Genomic DNA, 27,063 nt, shown 5'->3' with positions numbered 1-27,063 from the left:
TAGAATTACTGTATGATCCAGCAGTCCCACTCTAAACCACACTGCAGCTTTTCTAGTATTGTCTGAAGTCTGGGAGGGTTATGCCTCCAGCTTTGTTCTTTTTCTTTAGCATTGCTTTGGCAATTCTGGGTCTTCTGTGGTTTCATATAAATTTTAGGATTACTTGTTCTACTACTGTGATGAATGTTCTGGGTAATTTGATAGGAAATATATTAAATCTGTAGATTGCTTTGGGTCATATTGCCATTTTAACAATATTAATTCTTCTAATCCAAGAGCATGGCCTTTCAATTTAGACATCTTTAATTTCCTTAATGTTTTTTAGTTCTCTGTGTATAAGTCTTTCACCTCCTTCATCAGGTTTGTTCCTAAGTATTTTATTTTTTGATGTGATTTTAAAGGGGATTTTTTTTACTTTCCTTTTCTGATACTTAATTTTTAGTGTAAAGAAATGCAATAGATTTCTGTATGTTAATCTTGTATCCTGCTACTTGCTGAATTTGCTTATCAGCTCTAGTGTTTGTGTGGTCTTTAGGGTTTTCTATATATAGTATCATGTCATCTGCATATAGTGACACTTTTACCTCTTTTCTTCCAATTTGAATCCCTTTTATTTTTCTTGTCTGTTTGCTGTGGCTGGGGCTTTCAATACTAGGTTGAATGGAAGTGGTGACAGTGGGCATCCTTGTCTTGTTCCAGATTTTAGGAGGAAGGCTTTCAACTTTTCACAGTTAAGTATTATGTTGGCTGTGGGTTTGTTATAAGTATCTTTTATTATGTTGAGATATGTTCCCTCTATACCCACTTTGGTAAGATTTTTTTAATCATAAATAGATGTTGAATTTTATCAAATGTTGCTTCTGCATCAATTGAGATGATCATATGGTTTTTGTCCTTTCTTTTTTAATGTGATGTATCATATTGATTGATTTGTATATGTTGAACCATCCTTGTGTCCCTGGGATAAATCCAACTTGATTGTAGCACATGATCTTTTTACGTGTTAATATTTTAGCAACAGTTTGCTAAAACTTTGTTAAGAATTTATCAGTTTGCTAATAATTTCATGAAAAAATTTGCATCTATATTTATCAAGGACGCTGGCTTATTTATTTATGTATTTTTTTTATTGGTAGTAACTTTGGTTTTGGTATCAGGGTGATTGTGGCTTCACAGAATGAGTTTGGGTGTGTTCCCTCTTTCCTCCAATCTTTTGGAAGAGTTTGAGAAGGATTGGTATAAGTTCTTCTTTGTATGTTTGGTAGAATTCCCTAGTGAAGCCATCAGGTCTTGGACTTTTTTTTGCAGGGAGGTTTTTGTTTGTTTGTTTTTTAATAGATTCAATTTCATTTCCAGTGATTGGTTTGTTTAATTGTCTATTTCTTCTTGATTCAATTTTGGTGTACTATGTTTCTAGGAACTTGTCCATTTTTTCTAGGTTTTCCAGTTTGTTGGCATATAATTGTTCATAATTTCCACTTAAGGTTTTTATTTGTATTTCTGTGCTTTTGGTTGAAATTTCTCCTCTTTCATTTCTTATCTTGTTTGTCCTCTCTCTTTTCTTGGTGAGCCTGGCCAGAGGTGTGTTGATTTTATTTACTCTTCCAAAAACCAGTTCTAGATCTTACTGATTTTTTTTTTCTATTCTTTTTTTTTTTTAAACTCTATTTTATTTCCTCCCTGATCTTATTTCTTTCCTTCTGCCAACTTTAGGTTTTGTTTGTTCTTCTTTTGCTAATTGTTCTAGGTGGTAGGTTAGATTATTTATTTGAGATTGTTCTTGTTTTTTGAGGAAGGCCTGTGTTACTTTGAACTTTCCTTTTAGGACTGCTTTTGCTATACCCCATAGGTTTTGTGTGGTTGTGTTTTCATTGTCATTTGTCTCAAAGTATTTTGTAATTTTTGTTTTGATTCCATCATTGACCCGTTAGTTTTTTTAGTAGCATGTTGTTTAGTCTCCATGTAGTTGTTTTTTCCTTATTTCTTTCTGTGGTTGATTTCTAGTTTCATGTCATTGTGGTCAGAAAAGATGTTTGAAATAATTTGAGACTCGTTTTGTGTCCAATTATGTGGTCTACTCTAGAGAATGTTCAGTGTGCACTTGAAAGGAATATATATTGGTGGTTTTTTTTTTGGATGCTATGTCTTGAAAATGTCAATTAAGTCTAACTGTTCTGTTATGTCATTTAGGATCTCTGTTGCTTTATTGATTTTTCTCTCTGGAAGATCTGTCCAACGATGTTAGTGGGGCGTTAAAGACTACTATCACTGTATTCCATCATTTCCTCCCTTTATGTCTGTTAGTATTTGTTTTATGTATTTAGGTGCTCCTATATTGGATCCATATTGTTAGTGAGTGCAATATCCTCTTCTTATGTTGATCCTTTTATCATTATATAGTGCCCTTCTTTGTCTTTCTTTATGGCCTTTGTTTTAAAGTCTGTTTTGTCTGATATAAGTATTGCTACCTCTGCTTTCTTGTCATTTCCACTTGCATGAAATACATTTTTTCAATCCCCTCACTTTTAATTTATGTGTGTCCTTTGCCTTAAGGTGCGTCTCTTGTAGGCAGCATACGGTAGACTCTTGTTTTATTATTCAGCCTGCCGCTCTGTGTCTTTTGATTGGAGCATTTAGTCTGTTGACATTTAAAGTAATTAATGATAGGTATTTATTGCCATTTTTAAAAACTTCTTTTTATTGAAGTATAGTTGACTTACAATGTTGTATTACTTTCATGGTGTATAGCCTATTGATTCAGTTGTGTGTGTATTATATATATGTATTCTTTTTAATATTCTTTTTCATTACAGATTACTACAAACCATTGAATATTGTTCCTTGTACTATATAGTAGGACTTTGTTGTTTATTCTGCACATAGTAGTTTGTATCTGCCAGTCCCAGACTCCCAGTTTATTCCTTTGTCTCCCTTTTCCCCTCTGGTAACCATAAGTTTGTTTTCTATGTCTGTGAGTCTGTTTTATAAATAAATTCATTTGTCTTTAATTTTTAGATTCCATATATAAGTGTTACTATATGATATTTGTCTTTGTCTGACACCACTTAGTATGATAATCTCTAGGTCCATCCATTTTGCTGCAGATGACATTATTTCATTTTTAATAGCTGTGTAGTATTCCATTGTGTAAATATACCACATCTTCTTTATGCAGTCATCTGTCCATGGACCTTTAGTTTACTTCTATATCTTAGCTATTGTAAATAGTGCTGCATGAACATCGGGGTGCATGTATCTTTTCGAATTAGAGTTTTCTTTGGATATATGCCCAGGAGTGGTATGCTGGATCACATGTTAATTTTAGTTTTTTAAGGAACCTCTATTACTGTTCTGCATATTGGCTACACCAGTTTACATTCCCACTAAGTGCAGAGGATTCCCTTTTCTCCACACACTCTCCAGCACTTATTATTTGTGGACTTTTTGATGATAGTTACTCTGGCCAGTGTGAGATGATAACCTCATTGTAGTTTTGACTTGCATTCCTTGAATAATTAGTGATATTGACTATCTTTTCATGAGCTTGTTGGCCATCTGTATGTCTTCTTTATAGAGAAATGTATATTTAGGTCTTATGCCTGTTTTTTGATTGGGTTGTTTGTTTTTTTGTAAAGCTGCATGAGCTGTTTATATATTCTGGGTTTTTGGGGGGTTTTTGATATTGAGCTCTGTGAGCTGCTGGTATATTTTGGAAATTAATCTCTTGTTGGTTACATCATTTGCAAATACTTTCTCCCATTTTGTAAATTGTCTTTTCATTTTGTTTATGGTTTTCTTTGCTGTGCAAAAGATTTTCAGTTTAATCAGGTCCCATTTGCTTATTTTGGCTTTTATTTCCATTACTGTAGGAGATGGATCAAAAAATATTATTGTGATTGCTGTGATTTATGTCAAAGAGTGCTTGGCCTATGTTTTCCTCTGGGAGTTTTATGGTATCAGATCTTACATTTAGGTCTTTAATCCATTTTGAGTTTATTTTTGTATATGGTGCTAGAGAATTTTTAAATTTTATTCTTTTACATGTAACTGTCCAATTCTTCCAGCGCCACTTATTGAAGACTGTCTCTTCTTCATCATATATTCTTGTCTCCTTTGTCATAGAGTAATTGACCATAAGTACGTGGCTTGTTTTTGGACTTTCCTGTCCTAGTGATCTGTATGTCTGATTTTGTACCAGTACCATACTGTTTAAATTACTATAGCTTTGTAGTATAGTTTGAAGTCAAGGATAGTGACTCCTCTGCTCCATTCTTCTTTCTCAAGACCGTTTTGGCTATTTGGGGTCTTTTATGTTTGCATACAAATTCAAAAAAGTTTTGTTCCAGCTCTGTGAAAAATGCCATTAGTAATTTGATAGGGTTTGCACTGAATCTGTAGATTGCCTTGGGTGTATGGCTATTTTAATAATAGTGATTCTTCCAATTCAAGAACATGGTGTATTTTTCCATCTGTTTATATCGTCTTCAATTTCTTTCAACAGTGTCTTACAGTTTTTGGAGTACAGGTCCTTTGCCTCCTGAGGTAGGTTTATTCCTAGGTATTTTATTCTTTTTGATGCAGTGGTAAATGGGATTGTTTCTTTAATTTCACTTTGTAATATTTTGCTGTTAGTGTACGGAAATGCAACAGATTTCTGTATATTAATTTCGTGTCCTGCAACTTTACCAAGTTCATTAAGACCTCTAGTAGTTTTCTGGTAGCATCTTTAGGATTTTCTATGTATAGTATCATGTCATCTGGAAACAGTGACATTTTACTTCTTTTCCCATTTGGATTCCTTTTATTTTTTTCTTCTCTGATTGCTGTGATGGGGACTCCCAAAACTGTGTTGAATAAAAGTGGTGAGAGTGGACATCCTTGTCCTGATCTTAGAGGAAATGTTTCCAGCTTTTCACCATTGAGTATGTTAGCTATAGGTTTGTCTTATATGTCTTATGTTATGTTGAGGTATGGTCCCTCTATGCCCACATTCTGGAGAGTTTTTATCATGAATATGTGTTGAATTTTATCAAAAGCTTTTTCTGTATCTATTGAGATGATCATATGGTTTTTATTCTTCAGTTGTTAATGTGGTGTATCACATTGATTGATTTGCACATATTGAAAAATCCTTGCATCCCTAAGATAAATCCCACTTGATTATGTTGTGTGATCTTTTAATGTATTGTTGGAGCCAATTTGCTAATAATTAGTTCAGGATTTTTACATCTATATTCATCAGTGATACTGAGTGTAGTTGTCTTTGTGTGTGTGTGTGTGTGTGTGTGTGATATCTTTTTCTGGTTTTGGTATCAGGGTGATGGTGGCCACATAGAATGAGTTTGGAAGTATTCCTTCTTCTGCAGTTTTTTGGAATAGTTTCAGATAAATGTTAACTCTTCTCATCTGGTCCTGGACTTTTGGTTTTAGGGAATTTTTAAAGTACTGGTTTTATTTCAGAACTGATCATTGGGTCTGTTGATATTTTCTATTTCTTCTGGTTTAGTCTTGGGAGATTGTATCTAAGAATCTGTCCATTTCTTCTAGGTTGTCCATTTTATAGGCAGATAGTTCCTCATGATAGTGTCTTATGGTCCTTTGTATTTCTGTGGTATCAGTTGTAATTTCTCCTTTTTTTGTTTCTGATTTTATTGATTTGGGCCCTCTCCCCCTTTTTTTTTTGATGTGTCTGGCTAAAGGTTTATCAGTTTTGTTTATCCTTTCAAAGAACCAGCTTTACTTTCATTGATCTTTTCTATTTTTTTTTTTTTTTTAGTGTCTATTTCATGTATTTCTGTTCTCATTTTATGATTTCTTTGCTTCTGCTAACATTGGGTTTTGTTTGTTCTTCTCTCTCTAGTTGCTTTAGGTGTAAATTTAGGTTGTCTTAAGATTTTTGTTTCCTGAGATAAGCTTGTATCACTATAAAATTCCTCTTAGGACTGCTTTTGCTGCGTCCCATAGGTTTTGGATCATCGTGTTTTCATTTTGATTTGTCTTTAGGCATTTTTTTTTATTTCCTCAGTGATCTATTGGTTGTTTAGTAGCATATTGCTTATCCTCCACGTTTGCAGTGCAGTTTTTTTCTTGTAGTTGGTTTCTAATCTCATAGGATTGTGGTTGGAAAAGATGCTTGACCTAATTTCAATTTTCTTAAGTTTAACCAAGCCTGGCTTTGTGGCCCAGCATGTGCTCTAGAGAATGTTCCATGTGCACTTGAGAAGAATGTGTATTCTGCTTTCAGATGGAATGATCTGTAAATATCAAGTAAGCCCATCTAGTCTAATGCATCATTTAAGACCTGTATTTCCTTATCGATTTTCTGTCCAGGTGATCTGTTAATTGATGTAGATGGGGTGTTAAGTTCCTCTACTATTAATGTATTAATGTCAATTTCTCCTTTTACGCCTGTTAACATTTGCCTTATATATTGAGGTGCTCCTATTTGGGTGCATAAATATTAACAATTGTTACATCTTCTTGAATTGATCCCTTGATCATTATGTACTGTCCTTCTTTGTCTCTTGTAATAGTCTTCATTTTAAAGTCTATTTTGTCTGATATTAAGTATTGCTACTCTAACTTTTCTTTCGGTTTCCATTTGCATGGAATACGTTTTTCCATCCCTTCATTTTCTGTCTGTATGTGTCTATATCTGAAGTGGTTCTCTTGTAAACAGTATATATACAGATCTTGTTTTTGTATCCATTCAGCCAGTCTGTCTTTTGGTTGGAGCATTTAAAGTATTTACATTTAAGGTAATTATTGATTCAGATGTTCTTGTTGCTATTTTGTTAATTGTTTTGGATTTGTTTTTGTAGGTCTTTTTTTTCACTTCATTTGTTCTCTTGTGATTTGATGACTATCTTTAGCATTATGTTTGGATTCCTTTGTGTGTGTGTGTGTGTATGTATACCTATTAGAGATTTTTGGTTTTCAGTTACCATGAGGTTTTGATATAGAAATACACACACACACACACACACACACACACACACACACACACGATTGTTTTAAGATGCTGATCTCTTAATTTCAAATGCATCTGTACTCTCCTCCCCTCACAATTACTGGTTTTGATATCCTATTTTACATTTAATTGTTTTATGTATCCTTTAATTGCTCATTGTGGATAAAGTTGATTTTAGTACTTTTGTCTTTTAACTTCCTTATTAGTGTGTGGATGATTTCCTGATCTTAACTGTATGTTTGCTTTTACCGGTGAACTTTTCCATTTTATAATTTTTTTTTTTGTTTCTAGTTTTGCCCTTTTCTTTTCCACCTAGAGAAGTTCCTTTAGCATTTGTTGTAAAGCTGGTTTTGTGGTGCTTTTAGCTTTTGCTTGTCTGTAAAGCTTTTGATTTTTATGTCAAATCTGAATGAGAGCCTTGCTGGGTAGAATATTCTTGGTTGTGGATTTTTCCATTTCATTGATTTAAATGTATTGTGCCACTCCCTTCTGGCCTGTAGAGTTTCTGTTGAAAAATCAGCTTATAACCTTATGGGAGCTCCCTTGTACGTTATTTGTTGATTTTCTTTTTTTGCTTTTATTATTTTCTCATTATCTTTAATCTTTGTCAATTTGATTACTGTGTGCCTTGGTGTACTCCTCTTTGGGTTAATCCTGTATAGGACTTTCTGCACTTTCTGGACTTGGGTGACTATTTTCTTTCCCATGTTAGGGAAGTTTTCAGCAATTATCTCTTCAAATATTTTCCCAGGTCCTTTCTCTCTCTTCTCCTTCTGGGACCCCTAGTATGCAAATGTTAGTACACTTGATATTGCTCCCAGAGATCTCTTAAACTGTTCTCATTTCTTTTCATTCTTTTTTCTCTTCTGCAACAGTGATCTCCATTACTCTATCTTCAAGCTCACTGATCAGTTCTTCTGCCTCATTTACTCTACTGTTGATTCTTCTAGTGTATTTTTCATTTCAGTTATTGTAGTCTTCAACACTGTTTGGTTGTTCTTTATATATTTTTTTAACTCTTTCTTAAAAACTGACTTCTCAGTTTGTGCATCCATTTTTCTCTCAAGTTCTAGGATTATCTTCATGATCATTACTCTGAACTCTTTCTTGTGCAGATTGCCTGTCTCCACATCACTTAGTTCTTTTGTTGTATCTTGTTCTTTCATCTGGAATATACTCCTCTGGCACCTCATTTTGTCTAAATTTCTATTTGTATTTTTATTATGTGGTGGGTTATTTATGTTTCTTGCCCTTGGAGAGGTGCCTCTGTAGGGGACATCCTACGTGTCCCAGCAGTACACTCCCCTTTTGCCCCCCCCAAGGGCCATGAGCTGGCTGGCCCCAGGGTAGTGATCTGGCCTGCATTTGCAGAGTTGGTTCTGTAGGTGGTTAGGTCATAGTTTTCTTGCTTCTGGTGTCTGTCCCCTGGTGGGTGGGGCTGGCCTAGAGGTTGGTGCAGGCTTCCTGGTGGGAGGGGCCAGTGTCCACTCACTGGTGGGTGGAGCTGGGTCCTGGCCCTTTGGTGGGCAGGGCTGTCTATGGGTGTGCCTAGAGGCAGCTGTGGGCTCAGGAGGTCTTAGGTAGCCTGTCTGCTGGTGGTGCTGGGCTGTGTTCCCACCAAATTAGCTGTTTGGCATGAGGCAGCCCAGCACTGGAGCCTATATACTATTGGATGGGTCCAGGTCTTGGTGCTACTGACCCAAGCGAGATGTCAGCCTCCAGGAGAGTTTATGCAGATGAATACTCCTGGTATATCTTCCACAAGCTTTTATGTCCCCACAATGAGCCTCAGCTGTCCCCCACCTCCCCAGGAGACCCTTGAAGACCAGCGGGCAGGCCTGGCACCGGCTTCTATGAAATCACTGCTTCAGCCACTGGTCCCCATGCACATAAGGTTTTGCATGTTCTTTTAAAAATGAAATCTGTTTTCCCTAATCCTGTGGAACTCCTGCAGTCAAGCCCCACTGGCCTTCAAAGCCAAGTACTCTCAGGGCTCCTCCTCCCGATGCTGAATCCCTGGGCTGGGGCACCTGATGTGGGGGGTTGGAACTTTCACTCCCATGGGAGAACTTCTGCAATATAATTATTCTCCAGCTTGTGGGTTGCCCACCCGTAGGGTATGGGATCTGATTGTATTGCAAGTGTGCCCCTCCTACCGTCCCACTGTGGTTCCCTCTATGTCTCCTGTTGTAGGTTTTTTTTGGTAGGTTCCAGTCTTTTTATCTGATGATTGTTCAGCAGTCAGCTGTGATTTGTTGTGTCCTTGAGATGAAGTGAACTTAAGGTCCTTCGGCTCTGCCATCTTGACGAGATTTCCCTATTTATTGACATTTTAAACCTTGTTTTCAAGTTGATTTTTTATTTCTTCTGTGCTTATTTCTTTTTCCTTTTGTAATTTGATGATTTCCCTTTGTATTATGCTTATTTTCATTTTTGTGACTCTGTTTTTGATTTGTGGTTACCCTGTTTTTCAAGTGTTAATGCCTTACTGTATGTACTTACTTTATACTGGTAATCATATAGGCTCAAACACGTTTCAAAAAAAAAAAGAAAGGAAAACATCTATATTTTCTTAGCCCCTCCTCCACGTTATGATTTTGATGTTGTCTTACACATCTTCATGTTTACTTCATGTTTATTCTTTTGCTGTTTTGTAGTTATCACATTTCCAATTGTGATTTTCTTTTTTCTATAGATTCTTGCTTTTCTTTTTTAGAAAAGACCTTTCAGTATTTCTTTTAGGATAGTTTTTAGTATTGCTGTATTCTTTTAGTTTTTGCCTGTCTGAGAAATTCTTTTCTCTTCTCCTATTCTAAATGATCTTGCTGAGTAGAGTAGCCCATGGAACAGGTTTTTCTCTTTCAGGACTTTGAATATATCTTGTCACTCCCTTCTGGCCTGCAGTGTTTCAGTAGAAAAATTAGCTGATAGCCTTGTTGAGGTTCCCTTGTATCTAACTCTGTTTTTCTCTTACTACCTTTAAAATCATCTCCTTATCTTTAATCTTGCATCTTTTTAGTAGGATGAAAGTTCCATGAGGATAGGGCCATACTTGTTCTGTTCACTACAATACCTTAAAGTGTCTTAAAATAGCAAGGACTAAGTATTAATTTGGCAGATATTTATGAAACATCTGTGTCCAGCATTGTTCTTGGCATTGAGGATACAAAAAAGGGAAAGGAAAAGACAAATATGGTTCCTTCCTTCAAGAAGCATATGTTAGTTAGTGTTGATTTAACGTTGGGAGAATGTCTGACTCAGACTCATTGTTTCCCAGATGAAGAAATTGCCAGAGAAACCAAGTGACTTGAGTCAAGTCATATGAAGAATTTGAGTGGCACAGATTGTTGTTTTTGGTTTTTTATTCCCTCTTACACACTGCTTCTCAATACACATTTCACAAACCAAAGGTTGGTGTGTGTACTTCATTCAGTCCATGAAGGCTAGAGGATGTTGAGGCATTATGAGCTGAGTGAGAGGAGACAAGCATGCAGACAATATGATTTTATGTTAAAGGTTAGTCAGTACAGGCAGACAGCTTTGGTGATTTCTTGGCCATTCTCCTAAAGCTTCTATGATTGTGACCATCGTGTCCTTTATTGTTGCTTGTGGACCCTTGGCTTACAAAATTACGGGGGAAGTGAAGGTGCTGGTATTGACAGCAGCCATGTTGTTAGGGTTTAGTCAGGAACTGCTACCTGAGAGCTCAGTCCTGAGCCCGGAGTTGCAGGAAGGGACTAATGGATCACTTTTGAGGAAGTAGAAAGGCTTTTCAGGAGAGGACATTTAAAAATGGCAAAGGGCATTTGAGAATAGGAATGTGTGAACAGGAAATAGCTCACCAGAGCAGGGTGTGTATGCTAAATAGTGAAGGATGATGTGGGATAGTATGGGGGACTGGGCTGGAACTGAGTCCTTGGAAAGGCAAGAAATGGCCGTTTCAAGAAGTGGAGGGAACTAGGTCTGGATCTCAGCTGGATTTCTAATTAATCAAACTAGCTCTTTTTTTTTTTTTAAATTTAAGTATAGATTTAAAATGTATTAGTTTTTGGTATACAGCATAGTGATTCAGTTATATATATATATATATATATATATATATATATTTTTTTTTTTTCATTATAGGTTATTACAAGTTACTGAATATAGTTCCCTGTGCTATACAGTAGGACCTTGTTTATCTATTATGTATATGGTAGTTTGCTAATCCCAGACAGGCAGTTTATCCCCTCCCATCTCCCCTTTCCCCCTTTGGTAACCATAAATTATTCTATGCCTGTCTCCATTTTGTAAATAAGATCATTTGTATCATTTTTCTTAGATTTCACATACAAGTGTTACCATATGATGTCTTTCTCTGTCTGACTTCACTTAGTATGATAATCTCTAGGTCCATCCATGTTGATGCAAATGGCATTACGTCATTCTTTTTTATGGTTGAATAGTATTCCATGGAATATATATACCATATATCTTTTTCCAGTCATCTGTTCATGGACATTTAGGTTGCTTCCTTGTCTTGGCTGTTGTAAATAGTGCTTCTGTGAACATTGGGGTACATGTATCTATCTGAGTTGGTTTTCTCCAGACATATGCCCAAGAGTGGGATTGCTGCATCATATGATAAGTCTGTTTTTAGTTTTTTCAGGATAAAGTAGCTCTTAAATTTAGAGCTGGGGAAGACTTCCATTGGAATCCTGCTGAGGTTCTTTTTTGCAATTTGAGGAAATGCCCTAGAAGATGGAGAAACCCTCTCCTCTAGTCATGCTTACATGATAGAAGCCAGTCTCTGGACAGGTTGTTACAAAACAGATTATGTCAGTTGCTGTATGTCAGGTTACCACACGTCTCCCCAGGTGAAAATGCACCCACATCCCCCAAAAAGTTGAAATGACACGTCAGTGGAGACACACAGCATAGAGCCAACTGTCACCCTCACTATCTCCACCCAGGGAATGGCAAAGCCTGTGTGTGATTCTGACTCTGCTGTCAGCAGAGGCCACACTGACTCAAATCTCACTCATTTCACACACACAGTCTGGGAGCTTCTGAGTCACTGCATCAGAAAGCACTTCAATCTAGAATAACCACCTTTTAAAAAAGCAACTTTTAATGATGTGAGTTGAAGTCCTGTGGCACTTCTCTGCTGAGGGCCAACTGCTGAGACCAGTGGTCTGCTTCTGTTACGGAGATGGGGAAAGAGATTATCTCTGACTTTAAATGGGGTGTGAGTTCAGGGGACGAGCTGCGGGCTGAGGCACGCGTGGGGAGGCGAAGTCAGAGAAGACTAGGCATACGACGTCTGTAAAGAAAATGTTTTATTTAAAGTGTTTAAATCCCATCACCAGAATGAATTTGAGTTTTACATTAGTTATGTTCATTACAGGACTAATCTGCCCTTTTTTTTTTTTTTCCAACTGGAATTCCCTTTGCTTTTAAAACATACTATGTACAGGGCAGCAACGGTCACTGGAATAGTGCTATTTACATGACTAAACCACAAGTCGAGGTGCAGACATGTGAAAATTAAAAAAAAAACACCAATTTTAAAATAAATACTGCATAATGACAAGTATGTACAAATATTCCACACAGTCCAGTCCTTCTTATTAAAATTAGAAATAATTTATATAGGAATACGCACAAAAGATTATGTGACTGCATCTTAGTATCAGGAAAATGGTAAACGTTTATTCTAAGGGAAAGTATAGACACTAGAGGTCTATTAAATCAATTGTTGCTGGTACACAAGTGTCTAAATCATTTCAATAAAGTTTTATTCATTCTTTCAACGTTACCTGGGTCCATCGCAGGTCTCAGAATGTCAAGACACAGTCTCGGTGTATTTCGTATTGCACCACATAAGGACAAGGCATTTTTAGTGATACTCATTTTAACTTTTGCACCATATCAAGCATGATAGTTTTTAATGGTCAGCACTGAATTTAAACAGGGAAAGAAAAGCAATTTTTGTGCATGGCCTCAACTTGAACAAATGGTATGTATCTGGATTTCAAAAGTTGTTGTAAGAAATTAAAATGAACCTATAAGAATGTGTTTTCAAAGTCTACAGAAAGAAAGTATGGGTGGTTTACTACATTAACCAGTGACTTTTCCTCTAAGTCAGGGAACTTTGGAGAAATTTGACCTTGCAGCACCACCCAATGGTAATAACTGTCTGTAAAACCAAAGGCAGGGGTTTGACTTTAGGGGGTTTGTGTGTAGACTTTTGGTGATGGCATAAGAGAACTGTTAATAGACTGACTTTCATAGAGTCTTAAAATTATTTGTTGCAAATTTATGTTTACTATATTTCTTTAGAAATATATTTCGTGAAAAACTGAATTTTACTACAGAAAAATGAATTAATAAACAGCCCCTATGTTTCAGGGTTCCAAATTTTTAAGTGTTTTTATTCACATAGTAAATGGAAATTGGCTAAAGAAATTGCTTGAATTAAAAAACAAAACCTAAGACCTTCTAGAAATAATACTTTAACCCCTGTATGAATAATGCTGGTGTGAAAAACAAATTAGACATTACAACGGCCACATGATTTTAGGATTTTTCTGTAAACTGAACTTTGAAGGTGAAAATAAAACTACCATGCACTGTACAATAAATTGCAAAAGTTCAAATATCTTCTTTATCAAATACATGCTGACTTACTTTTAATGTACTCCCAAGTCATGTTGCAAAATCCTTTCAACATGCTTGAAATAAAGCTTTTTTTGTCCCCTTGAGAAATTCAGCAGCATCTACAGCTCTGAATCAAATATAGGGTGTAAGAGTATCAGATCAAAAACTTGTAATTTTTTAGCATAATGTTCACTCTGGTAGGGAGAAAGAAAATAAAAGATTAAAAGAGGAAGAAAGATGTGAACAATTTGCACATTTTGAACTTCGTAAGATCTGTGTATTTAACATGGAAATAAATTGAATATATTATGCTTATTTGTCACATAAAGAGAATTTTAAGCATCTTCTAGAAAGTATTTTTTTCTGTAATGTCTGCCAAAACACAGACTATGATTAAAGAATAAACATGGTGTGTCTTTGTATCACCCTGTTGCATTCGCTCCCTTTTTTAAAACCATGCACTAGTGAAATTTATCTTTAAAAATAATATAAATTGTTGAAAATGGCTGATTTTTACTTTTTTGCAAGTTGCAGCTCCAAGAAAATAATTTAAGGATTCAGCTAATCTGTGTCCATGCAAAAAAAGTTTAATTTCATTTAGTACAGTATAGCCACAGAATTGTTTTTTTCAGAGTCCAACACATCTTTGCATGAGGGAGTGACATGCCTGCTGGAGCTCCGAAGTCTGCCACCGTCTACGTCGTCACGTTGGACTGGCTGCTCCTGTCCCCCGTCCAGAGGAGGGCTGATGTTTTATCCTGGACCACATCTTTGGTCTCTTGCTTTTCACCTGATGCTTCTGAGGACTTCACTCCTTGACTTGTAAGATGGCTTAATGGCTGGATAGCTCCATTTCTGTGGCATCACAGGGCTTTGGGGTCAGAGAAATGAAAAAGGAACGATAAAAATATAAAGGTGCCATTGAAAAGGGCTTTTGCTGCATGAAACTGACTGATTCTTTGAGATTAATCCATGGCTTCAGATTGGACAAAACTCGAGTGTGCCTGAACTCCAAGCCTGATAGTTCGTCACGGCTCTGCTCTTTCACCTGAGGGCATTCTTTAGGGCACAATGTGTGCGACTTCCTCTGAGAACACAGGATCGCTTTGTATCCCTAGAAACAGGCTCAGAAGACACAACATTAAGCATGCAGTGTTACCAGGGTTTGCGACCTGTGATTTTTTTTTTTTGTAACGCTGGTTGCTATGACAACAGTCTTACAGGTGCTATGAACGAGAGTAAGAAGGTCCAGTTGAACTTTCCAGAGAGGATTGGGAGGCTCTTCTTGTCAGAGGGGCCAAGGTTGGATCTACTAGGGAGGAAGGAGGAAAAAGTTTGAACCACCCAATCACCATATTGGATAGCTCCAGTTCATCTAAAAGTATCTGGGCCACTCCCATGAAGGATTTGTGATCCATGCGGCCATAATCTCCCCAGACAATGATCTGTTGGCAAAATAAGGAGAGTAAGGTCAGTATAACCAGATACATAAAAGCTTGTAAACTAAAATACATTCAGTTATACAATAGATGCAGTAAATAAATAGTTGTATTTAATTACTGGGATGGTGCTCCAGTGGGGGAGGGTATAGTACATATAGCTTGGTAGTAGAGTGCGTGCTTAACATGCACAAGGTCCTGGGTTCAATCCCCAGTACCTCCATTAAAAAAAAGTACACTAGAAGAACTCATAAGCAGTCACGGAAGATTGGAGTTTGTGTGATGGTGGTTTACATGTCTATAGTTCACTTTAAAGGAAACAACAACGTTTACAGTACTGGCCACTGCTTTGCAGCTTCCCAAGAATTGCAGCTGTTCGGAATGGAAAGGAATGTGAGAAGACAAGATGTGGGGAATAGAAGTTTGACTCCACCAAAGCACTTCCTTAGGTGAGGAATATATATTTCAGTAAAATACCTGTAAAACCTTTCCTTGGGGACTTTCTTCAAAAGATAACAGCTGCTGGTAAAGGGGTTCCAGCGTCTTTCTTGCCACTTTTGTTTTCTTTTTGGCGATGCAGACTCCATTATCTAATAGATACACCTTTACATAGGGTGCTTGGGAGAGAAAACAGGAGACATAAGTGATGAGCTACTGTCATGACACCCCCAACTTACGGGCAAAGTGACACCTGCAACAGCTTAGTCTTAGGCTGAAAGAGCTGGCAGTCACATCACTGGCCTTTTCCACGTTATGTCACAGTCATAAAACAACAGGTCACTAGCAGCCGTTCAGGGAGTTTCACACAATGTTAACCTAGCCTCTCGGTGGATTACTACTTTGGCATCAGCTGGTTATACAGATTTGAACTCTGCATTGAAAAAAGGTGAAATGCTTCCAGTCCCCTAACCATATTCAAGAAGAATGTCTTACTCAGTTTTTCATTTGTCAATACTTTAATTAAACATGCTTAAAAGTTTTTACTCACCCATTGCCACAAATCATTTATCACTCAAAAGGGTTTATTTACTGATGGTGCTGTGGGTACAAGACAGGGGTGGGGTTTGATGATATGTTTCAATTAGCTGGGAAGAGGCAACGAATTATGAATACCGTGGGGATGAAATTTTTCTGAGAAGACTTTTCAAAAAAGCATTGTCATGCATGAACAAATTGTGGTATTCTCTCTGGTAGTCAGCAACTAAGCTCCACGACCTTTATAAATACAGTGGTCTTAATCACCACTGCAACGTTGTAGGACAGGTAATATACATGGCAATTTCTGCAAGGATAGGAAAGTAATGAAATGCAGAATTACAGTTCAGTCAGTGGAGATGCTGAGGTGAGACCCAAGTTTCAGAACTGTTCTGTACATCAGATCCGCTGTTCTACACGTCTCTGCACAATGCATCTGGAATCTGGCATTTCCCATGGCTGTAAGCACCTTAGATTATGACATTTCAGTACCAAATCTGTGACATCACAATAAAAATTTATAATGGTGCCTCTCTATACACTATAGGAAGTAAAAATCATAATCAGAATGTCCTGTGTACATAGACTTGTGCTACTTTGGGGGCCTGTATCTGTTTTAATTCCAGAATTCGGAAACTCCAGATAAACTAAAGAACACAAAACACCAGCCAACAAGAACTTACGTACACATTCTACAAAATGAATTATCTAAGTGTGGTAGCTTTGATTGTGCAGAGGGTTCTACCACATACACACGTGCTTTCTAACAACTTAGCCCACCAGACCACCCTCACTGAGTCTCACACAGGATAAACACACAAACAACCACAGATAACCGTGCATCTAATGTTAGTTATCTAAAAACAAAGTTTTCAGCATCTAATAAAGTCTCTTAATTGATAAGTGCAGATTATGAACAATAAGAGAAGAATCTCTTCTGTTCTTACCTGGCAGTGTCTTGGAACCTGGTTTTACAACAAGGCCACGGGCCCGAATGATTTCCACCTCCAACTGTCCCTTTTTGTCCATCATTCCTACCTGAATGTCGCCTAACGGCGTGTGAGGAAGAAACAAACAGACCTTAACATATAAACGCAGTGAGAAAAACGCTTGTGCCAAAGACTTTGGTTTTAACATTTCATTATTTCCATATTTTCCTAAATTTAAATATATTTAAAAATTCATCAATGATAGCTTACTTTAAAAAGCATATAAATTAAAATGGAAAAAAATTAGTCGAAGTTTTTTATTGTTAAAATCGAAGATACTCATTCCTAATACTGTTAAAAATCCTATGAAATTCGAGAATGTGATTTCCAATAATCTAAAAGAAAAACAATGAACCCACGTGATGGAAATCCTTACCCATTGCAGGTGTGGCCAGAGTCTGGCGCCCCACTAGCTGGGCTGGGCCAAGGCCATCCAGAAAGTCGCTGAATTGGCTATCAGAGGCCAAGCGGACACCAGGGAAAATCAGACTAAAAGCAAAATAATACACAGGATTAAACCCTCAACTCCTGTTTTCATCTAGGCCTCTTCCTGTGGCAGCAGCAGTGGGTACCACTATTTTGCCACTTGTATTAGCTGGATCCCAGTCGCACTGCACCTCCTCAGCTCTCCCCGCCTTGTCCTCCAGCAGCCCACGTACGTCACCAGAAGCCCTTGTGCTGCATTGCAGGCTCCTGTGTACGTCCTTCTCTCTTCTGAAGGGCATGAGCTGTGATTTCTATCAACAGCGTCAGTGCACGCTGAGCACTTATTCCACAACAGGCATCACCCCCTGAACCCTCTTAGCTGCACTTTGAGAGAGTCTATTTAACCCATTTTATTGCTGAAGGAAGTCTTCAGATCATTCCCATCAACACACATAAACTTATTTCTTCCACCTTAAAAAAACTCCCTTTCCTAACCCCACTTCCCTCTCCAGCTACCACCCCCATTTCTCTCCTGAAATCCCTTAAAAGAGCTGTCTCTGTGCTATCTTCAGTTTCTTTCCCCTCATCCTCCCTTGAAATTCTGATCAGTTTTTCCCTGCTCTCTTCCTTGGTTTTTCCCCACCCTACCAAAATTCCTCTGATCAAGGTTACCCAATAGCCACGGTGGTAAACCCGACTGTTAATATTCAGTACTCATCTGACTGAACATATTAGCCCCACGTGACACAACTGAGACAGTCTCTTCCTTGACACACGTTCTCTACTCTGCTTCCTGCACCCTCTAGCTGCCTGGTTTTCCTCCTTGGCTCTTCTTCCTCAGTCTCCTTTGCTAATTTTGCCACTAAACATAGGAGCGTGATCCTGTGACCTCTTCTCTGTATGTCCCGAGTCCCTTGGCATCTCAGATAGTCTCAAGGTTTCCATCACCACCTATCCTGACACTGCCTAGACTGACATGTCCAGCTTGGGCCTCTCCCTTGGGCCACAGATGATATTCTAACTGCTTCGACTACTTACTTACCTGTTGGAATGTCTAAGAGGTAACTGAAACTTAATGTGTTCCGAACTGACTCCCAATCCTCAAACAAAAAACCAATCTCTGTTCCTCTCTGAGGATTCCCATCTTAAATGGCAGCTACATTCTTTCAATTGCTCAGCCTTGGAGCTGTCTTTCTTCTGGCTTGAACTGTGCCCCCGCCCCTTCATATGTTAAACCTGGAATCCCCAGGACAACTGTTCTTGGAGATAGAACCTTTAAAGAGGTTTAACGATTAAATGAGGTCATTAGAGTTAGGCCCTAAGCTAACAGGACTGGTGTCCTTATGAGAAGAAACCGCAGGGGTGTACCTGCAGAGAGGAGAGACCATGTGAGGACAGGTGACCATCTGCAAGCCAAGGAGAGAGGCCTCAGGAGAACCAGACTTGCTGACACCCTGATCTGGGACTTCTAGTCTCCAGAACTACGAGAAGATACATTTCTGTTGTTTAAGCCACCCTGTCGGGTATTTTGTTATGGCTGCCTTAGCAAACGAATACACTCTCTCTCATATTCATATCAAATGCATCATTGAACCTTACTGGCTTTACTGTCAAAATACATCCTGAATCTGACCTCATTAATGCTACCACTCAGGTCCAAGCCACCATTTTCTCTTTCTGTCCCGCGGCAGCAGCCCTGAATGATACCCTGTTGCCGCCTTTTCTCTCCACTCCCACAGCAGAGTGACCCACTCAAACTGAAGCCAGACCTCTGCTCACAATCCCCACTGGTTTCTCATCCCTCTGAGTAAAAGCAAAGTCCTCGCAATGACGTGTGAAGTCAATACAAGCCGCCCTTCCCACTGCTTCAGCCGGGCAAGCTCCGGCCTCCGCACTGCTTCAGCCTGAAAGGCTCTTCCTTCAGATATCCACGCGCTCACTGACTTCCCTGTTCCCCTACATCAAACCCCACCCTCGCCCTCTGTCATGTCTCCCCCTTCCTTTTTCTCCTTAGCACTTACACCACCTAACCTACCACATGCCACTTATTTTTCTTGCAGATACACTTTAACAACTTCCCTTGTTTATCGTCTGTCCTGTTAGACTGTGAGTTTGGTGAGGGTAGGGTTGTTTTTTTTTTTTTTTCCTTTGTTCACGGACAGATATCCAGCACTAGAACCACGCCCGGGATATTCTAAACACTTGTTAAACTCAATCAGTTGATTAAAATGAATCTTTAAAAAATGACATGACTTGCCCAAGTTTCTATAGCACCAAAAAACCAATTAGAATTTGAGTCCATATGATTCTGAAGCCCGTGGTCTAACCACCAACTGATTTTTGCTCCCTCATATGACTTATATCCGCACCGCAGAACAAAGTGCCTGGAACACGAGAAGGTATGAGAATATCTGTTGAATGAATTTATAAATATTCATCCCATTGCTCCAATAAGATGATAAATATTGGCGTGCAGGGGTCACAGTTTAAAGATTTTTATATCCCTAACAGTGCCTGACATAGCGCTCTGCAGTGACAAGTGCTCAGTGCACATTTTAAAACTTGACTCTCCATCTAAGACTTCCTTGGTTAATGTCAAATCTACTTCCCCCAACCTTAATTCCCAAATACACATTTAATGCTTCCATAAGTATCCCATATAACCTTATTTATAAACACATGGAAACCACACACTTCTCTTGTATTTATATAATTGTGCTAGATAAACGTTCCCTGGGGCATATCGTCAGTGCTCTGCCAGCAGCTCCTATGGCCTCACATCTGTGAACTGACTACATGTATGTGGCCTCAACATCCGATGCTTCCATGGGGATGACAGACGGGGGTCAGTAAACCCCACTCTCCTTTATTAGTGTCCTCTCCACGTCCACCTACGGGCTCTGCAGCTGCTAATTACTGCTAACTTGTTGGCGACAGGGCTGCGCCGTCTTTACAGATGCTTTAAAAATCTCTCAGATGCAGTGACCTCAAGGGGAACTACATGATAACCACCGACAGGGAAGGCTCACCAACTTTCTTTGCAGTGTTTCTTTCTGGCTGTTAACATTTATCTGAGCTGCTTGTTACTGAACAGAACTACGTATGTGTCAGTATTCTCTATTTTTTGGGAATAGCTCTTAGAGCAAAAGATTTCTTTAATCCACCTAGTTCACGTGGTGTGGGCACCAGTGCTTATTATTTGTGCCTTTATGTATTATTTCAAGGTAGGGCAAACTTCTATTTGCACATACTGTGACAGCCACATTTCAGCATCTTGCCACTAAAGTGAAACACTTTATCCCCAAACCTATCTTCCTTGATATAAAAAGCCAGAGAGGTCACATTTCTCAGCAGCAGGCGAGCAAGTTTTCTCTACAGCAAGTTAGTGAGAGTTCAAACGGCGCGCGAGAGCACGTGAGTTAGCTTTTGTGGCAGCACGGAGAGTGCGACAGTGCAGCGGGGCCCTGGCAAGGTGTGGCAGAGACCACATCGCGGCCAGCTTACTCACTTTCCTTCCGAGCTGTAGCTGTTCATGCTGCCATCTGTCGATTCTCGGCTTGCCTGCCGGGTCATCCAGTTCCTCATCTCCACAGCCAAGCCTGTCTCTGTACTTCTCTGGACGGTGCTCCGTAGCTTCTTACCTCCGGCTTCTGCCCAGACAGAAAACAAAAGCATGACAGTCCTGTCATCACCATCTGATAACAAAAAAATGTCAGCCAGTGCTCTGAGGTCCTCAGATGAAAAGAACTGCATAAATACAAAGCGCTCTTATTAGGGAGACAGAGAGAAACAGGTATTTCAAACAATGTCTTGTTGAGTGGGATGGGAATTTTCTAAAAAATCTTTTAAGAAACACAAAATACCATTGTTTTATTTCCATTTAAAACAGTGTTCAAAATGGTAACAAAAGGGACAAAAAGGTTCAAACTGTATAAAATAAAATAAGCTGTGTTTTCATTGTAATAGTTAAATGGAAGGTTAATTTATGCCCTTTTCTTTTCCCTGTCTTTCTTCATCATAGTAAAAAGCTGTCACATTATTTCCAAAGAACAGGTGGTGAGTAATTCTCAATTCTAGCTTTAACTTCCACACGAAAACCTGTTTTTGTCTGGTGATCAGTATTAGAAAGCAAAGAAAGCTACACTAAGGAGCTAGCCTTGCTTGGTAACAGTTTCACATCTGTTGGTGACTTTCACAGAGATGCTCCTAGGGAATGGAAAACCCAGCACTGCCATGTGAAAAAAAGAGCTTTTAAATTTTGGTCATGGCTAGTCATGGACTTAAGGATCTTCAACAGTCTGGCTGTGAGGTTTACTTACAGAAGCCAATTAGAAGACCAAACAGGAAACTGAGTCAAGGGCCACACGTGTGGCAGGGGTACAAAGTGCTGTTCGCAGAGGACGGGGACGAGGGGGCTTCCCAGAGGGAGTGGGATTTGAGCTGGGCTTGAAAAATGGGTAGATTGAGATCCAAGAAACTGAGCCCAAATTATCAAAGGCCTTACAAGTTGGCATGTGGAGTTGAGAGATGACAAAGCTGGAGCAACAGGGGGATGGTCGAAATCATTTGCACTAATTTCCTTCCTATTGGCCATAAATATTTATCCACATTGACCATGCATATCATTAGTATTTCGGGATATGGTAAGCTCTTTTAGTGTCTGGTGTTAATCATTTCATCTTAGATCAATAAATATTTGGTGATATTGCCAGTGACCTGTTGAAATCCTTTTCACCAAGCCCCTTATTATAATATTGACTCACCATTTTGAAACACTGCTTTAAATTTCATCTGTTCTCCACTTCCAACTTTAATGTACACCAAAATGCTTTAAAAACTATATATAAAATATAAATTATGATCTACAACTTAGTTCCACAAACTAAGACTGATATTTTAGATAACTGATAGGAAGACATGTTGTACTGATATGAAGTATAAGACAAGATAAAACATCTCCCATTGATGAGAAAGCTCTTATTTACCGAGAAATGTTAGATAATATGTATAGAAAATAAAATTTAAAAACTACCAATTTGCAACCTCCAGTGGAATAAATAATTCCAGTAAGGCACATCAATGGATGCAAACACCATTAAATAAAAGGATATTCATATGAGCCAAAAAATCACTCCACAAATTAGTTCTACTTATTACAGGAAAACGTGTACTTTAATACTGGGAGTCCTGGCCATCACCGTCTTCATCAAGTGAGCAAACTTAGCACCATTAATAGTGGCAATCACAGTAGCACCTATCAAGTTGTTCTGGACAAAAATATACAACCTGTTTCTAATCAGGTCTTTGGAACCAAATTCTAAGTTTTCAAAAATAGAGAAGACAGAATAACAAGATAAATGATACACACAAAATCAGGTAAACCAGAACGTGGAGTTTTGTCCAAGAGAATTGACCTCGTCTCTTAAAGTCAGTACCATGAAAACAAACAAACAAGGTGGGGGAACTGTTGCAGATTTAAAAACATCACAGGGATGTAACCATTAAATGCTATGAGTGTACTTTGGTTTCTTTTTAAGGAAAAAACAAACAAAAATAAATCCTAAAAGCAAAACATTAAAAGCAATTTTAGGACAAGTAGGGAAAGTGTGCCTATGAATTGGATATTAGATGGGATAAGAAAATTGTTAATTTTTTCCTAGGTAGATAATGGCATGTATTTTAAAAGATTTCCTTATCATTAGGAGATACTTGCTGAAGTATTCAGATCTAAAATGCTATACTGTCTGCAACTTACTTTCAAATGGTCTAGCAAAAACTACACATACACATAAAACAAGGGATGAAATGTTAACAATAACAAAAAGGATGGGGATGAAGAGTAGACCTTGATAGCCATAAATTTAATATTTATGACTTTGACAGTGATCCCCAAATGGCCACAACATAAAGCAGTAAAATTTTGTCCAGGTGTGAGAACTGGAATCACGAAAGGTGCTGGGCTGGTGTGGGGGAGCCAGGCCGACGGCTGGGTCCTGGCCTGTCCACACAGCTTTACTATTCCCCTCCTGTGAAGAATGTCTGTGTGAAAAATCACCACCAAGTGAGACATACAACCTCAGTGACATCTGAAAATGCAGAATGAGCATATGTACAGGAAACGACTTTCAAACTAAATGAAATTCCTAAAGGTCTCAGGACCCAGACTTTACAATATCAAACATCTACTGTTTTTCATTTAATGTCTGACTCTGTCATAGCAAAAGTGACTTGAAAATCTGCTGTTACAGGATGATGAGAACTAGCCACCACTTGTTAAAGAATAACAATACAGTGAGCATGTAATCCTTTTGTTTACAGATTGTTTCCTTGTGTCCTCTTTAGAACTCGGACAATCCCCATTTCACAGATACAGTATCCAAGGGCCCCAGCAGTTACACAACTCCCTGAGGCCATGTAGACAGTGACAGCATCAGAGTTTATACACGGTTCCCTGACTCCAAATTCTCTGCTAGTCACTGACTTGTTGTCGGAATATAACCGAAGGGTAGCTTGTGCAGCCGTCCATGGAGATGATACCAAGTTAACTCTGTGAGTGCATGGGGAAGACCCTGCTAGAAGTGGCTGGTGGGGTGGAGAGAGCAGAGCACAGTGAAGAGGTCAGGCCTGGGGCTGACAGGGTAGGAAACTAACAAAATGGCTTCCCTGATGCTAAAGCTGTTTGCTGATTCATTCTCACTTAAAATTCCTGCAAACTGTTTTTCTCTTTCCTCTGACAACCCCTCCCCCCAATCTCTGCTTTACTTGTTCAACTACTTTTGTGCTCAACAGCCCCTAACCTTTCCATTACACTCTCCACTCCCTATACCTTCTTTACCCAGAATAGCTTATCCTTTGACCCAGAGGCTGTATTCTAGGAAGGTGGTCATGGGCTGATAGCCTCAGAAGAATGAACAGACCCTCTGGAGTTTCTCTATGATGGCAGGTGGATTCATCAAGATTAAGAAGAATACAGCACCCTGGAAAACACTCTAGTTGTTGTTGCCTTTCTGTTCCATCTGGTTTTTCTATAAAACCTCAGGATACCAACCCCATGATGGAGTCACAGTCTCTGAGGCATTAGCCTGTTGTGACTCCCTTTGCCTGGCAAAGCAATAAAACTGTTCTTTTCCAGTTCTCCCGTAGCTCTGCCTCCGAGTCTCACTTTGGCTATCGGTACAGAGGCTGGTTTTTCGGCAACAGTGTCAAACTATTTCTCTTTGAATCCCTGCTCCATTATATACTAGGTGGGTGATGTGAAGCAAGTTACCTTCTCTGTGATCTAGTTTTATTCAAACTGTGAAATGGCAACACCATATAGAATTTTTGTGAGGGTTAAGGAAAGCAATATATTTAAAGTGCATAGGATAGGGCCTGCTGTATAGAAAATCTCCAATTAATGTTACTGTTAACTACTGTTTCTACCAGACAGGAAATCAGAAAGCATGTCTTCTAGGCCAGGCTCTCCCCCTGGCTAGCTGGCTCTGTGGCCTTCTCTGAATCATATCCCTTCCCTGAGTCTCTGGTTTCTCATTTATGAAGAAAACACAGGAGGGGGAGGGTGACAGATGATCTCTGATCTCTTTTAGCGCTGAAGTCTAAGAGTTTGTGTCATTAATGTATGACAAAAGCCATGAGTAACAGCATACATTGAGGAGATAAGGCTACTCATTGGCTTTTGATGGTATCAAGGAATTCTAAGCATACGCTGAACATTCATAATAGCTTCTTAAAATATGCTTTTTAAATGTACTTTTATCTGATACATTTATAAACTTATTTTTAAAGTAAATGTATTTTTCAGTATCACAAATCCTTTGTATCACATTCACAATAAAAGTAATTTAGCCTAAGCATGACTCATTGTACTGATTCACATTTAATGTTTCAAAAGCTTTGTCATGTTATTCAACCTAAAAACTGAATCTATATACAGAGAATGTCTGCATAAAGAAAGTGTAGTGGGCAGAATCCTAAGATGGCCCCCATGATTATGATATTTCACATGGCAAAAGGGATGCTGCACATGTAATTAAGGTTACTAGTCAGTTCACCCCAAGATAGGGAGATTATCTCAGTGGGCTTAACATATCCACATGAACCCTTTAAAAGCAGATTGCTTTTTCTGGTTGGTTCCAGAAGAGTCAGTCAAGGAGATCTAAAAAGTAAGAAGGATTCAGTGTACCTCTGTTGGCTTGAAGATGGGGGCACCATGTGGGAAGAACATGAGAGCAGCCTTCAGCAATGCTTAGCTGACAGGCAGCAAGAAGATGGGGACTTCAGGCCAAGAACTGCAAGGAACTGGATTCTGCCAACAACTTGAATGATCCTGGAGGCAGACTTTCCCCCAGAGCCTCCAGATAAGAGCTCAGCCCAGCCAACACCTTGGTTTCAGCCATGTGATACCCTAAGCAAAAACACAGCCAAGCCATGCCAGATGTGTGACCTACAGAACTGTGAACTAATTAGTGGGTGTTGTTTTAAGCTGCTAAATTTGTGATAACTGTTGAGCAGCAATAGGTAATTCTTTAGAAATTCTTTTTTAAATGGGAGGTCTATAAAAATAACCTCTTGTGACCACAGAAGTAGACCAACTGAAGTTATCTGTGAGAACTCAACAACCATGGTTAAGAAAAAGTAACTACAGAGCTAAGGCCCAGATCATGCTATTGCAGAGCCCTTAAACCACTCCCTCTGGTGTTAGGTATTTTAAGCCAGAGTGTCTCTGGAGAAGGTGCTGCAGCTAAAAATCAAGTTCTTAAATTACAAAATACCACAAGCAGAAAGCAACACGGGGGGTGTCCTTGTTATTCTGCTCTGCTTAGTCTGATGACTCATTTAGTTGGCACTCTCTGTATTCAAAGAAAGACATTTGATTAAATAAATGATCAAAGTGTCAATTTCCCCTAAAAATAGCTGAAAACCAGGAAACCTTTTGAGTGACTTGACAATAAAAAATCAAAAAGTCCTCTCTGCTTCTGACTTGGAAACTCTCCTAAGCCTCAAGATGAGGCTTACAATCAAATGCCTAATTTAATGTCAGGGTGACGTCCTTGCAAATCTTGTATCCACAGAACCCATTCCTGCTTGTTCTCACTGGGAAAGACTCATCCCCTACTGAAGACAGTCTTACTTTAGAGTCAGGATTTTCTTGACATTAATATGGGGAATAACTTATGAAAACAGGTTGAAGACAGGTTGGTTGATTCTGAAAAGTGACTTTAATTTTTTAGTTTTGACTACACTTTATGTGCTTTGAGTTAATAAGCCCTATTTGTGCATTTAATTCAAACTTGGATTACATTTAGAGAATTTTTAAAACACATTAAAATGAGAATCTCTAAAATTATTGATTCATAGAATTTCAGAGGCTATCTTAGATGGAATCCAGTGTGTCCTTGCATTTTATGTACTCCCTTATTGTAGCAATGAGCAAGCTGAGGTCCAGAGTGGCTAGTCCCTCCTTCAGTAGATTTTCATCTTTAAAAACCAGTAATAATTTCAGATTGCACTTAAGCTGTCTTCTAACTCCTCTAATTTCTCAAAATTTCAAGTATAAGAATTGCCCCCAGTACTCTCCCCAGCCTCCATGGTGGCCACTATGGATATAACTTCCCATCAGCAGATA

The 27,063-nt window shown here is 38.6% G+C and overlaps 1 protein-coding gene and 2 long non-coding RNA genes across 16 annotated transcripts in view; 2 read left to right on the top strand and 1 right to left on the bottom strand.

The window, feature by feature from the left end:
• The window catches only part of LOC123617083 (uncharacterized), a 31,630-nt gene extending 17,250 nt beyond the window's left edge, over window positions 1-14,380 (top strand). For both annotated transcript variants that reach the window (XR_006725156.2, XR_012502140.1), the window contains one exon: window positions 14,242-14,380. This is a non-coding gene — a long non-coding RNA (uncharacterized LOC123617083). The remainder of the gene's footprint in view (window positions 1-14,241) is intronic.
• Window positions 12,274-27,063, bottom strand: part of RIMS2 (regulating synaptic membrane exocytosis 2) — a 509,607-nt gene continuing 494,817 nt past the window's right edge. For all 13 annotated transcript variants that reach the window (XM_045517246.2, XM_074352612.1, XM_045517245.2 and 10 more), the window contains 5 exons: window positions 20,947-21,088; window positions 17,389-17,501; window positions 16,971-17,072; window positions 15,526-15,665; window positions 12,274-15,054 (listed from right to left, as the gene is read on the bottom strand). In XM_045517246.2, coding sequence (XP_045373202.2) covers window positions 14,836-15,054; window positions 15,526-15,665; window positions 16,971-17,072; window positions 17,389-17,501; window positions 20,947-21,088 — 716 coding nt within the window. In that variant the 3' untranslated portion in view covers window positions 12,274-14,835. The remainder of the gene's footprint in view (window positions 15,055-15,525; window positions 15,666-16,970; window positions 17,073-17,388; window positions 17,502-20,946; window positions 21,089-27,063) is intronic.
• Window positions 14,897-16,031, top strand: LOC141574968 (uncharacterized). Its single transcript, XR_012502141.1, has 2 exons — window positions 14,897-15,079; window positions 15,404-16,031. It is a non-coding gene; the product is annotated as an uncharacterized LOC141574968 (long non-coding RNA).

Source organism: Camelus bactrianus, chromosome 25 (assembly GCF_048773025.1).
Source record: "Camelus bactrianus isolate YW-2024 breed Bactrian camel chromosome 25, ASM4877302v1, whole genome shotgun sequence".
In the NCBI taxonomy this organism is placed as follows: Eukaryota; Metazoa; Chordata; class Mammalia; order Artiodactyla; family Camelidae; genus Camelus; species Camelus bactrianus.
The sequence above is the reverse complement of the archived record's forward strand: the minus strand, read 5'-3'. Positions and strand labels throughout refer to the sequence as shown.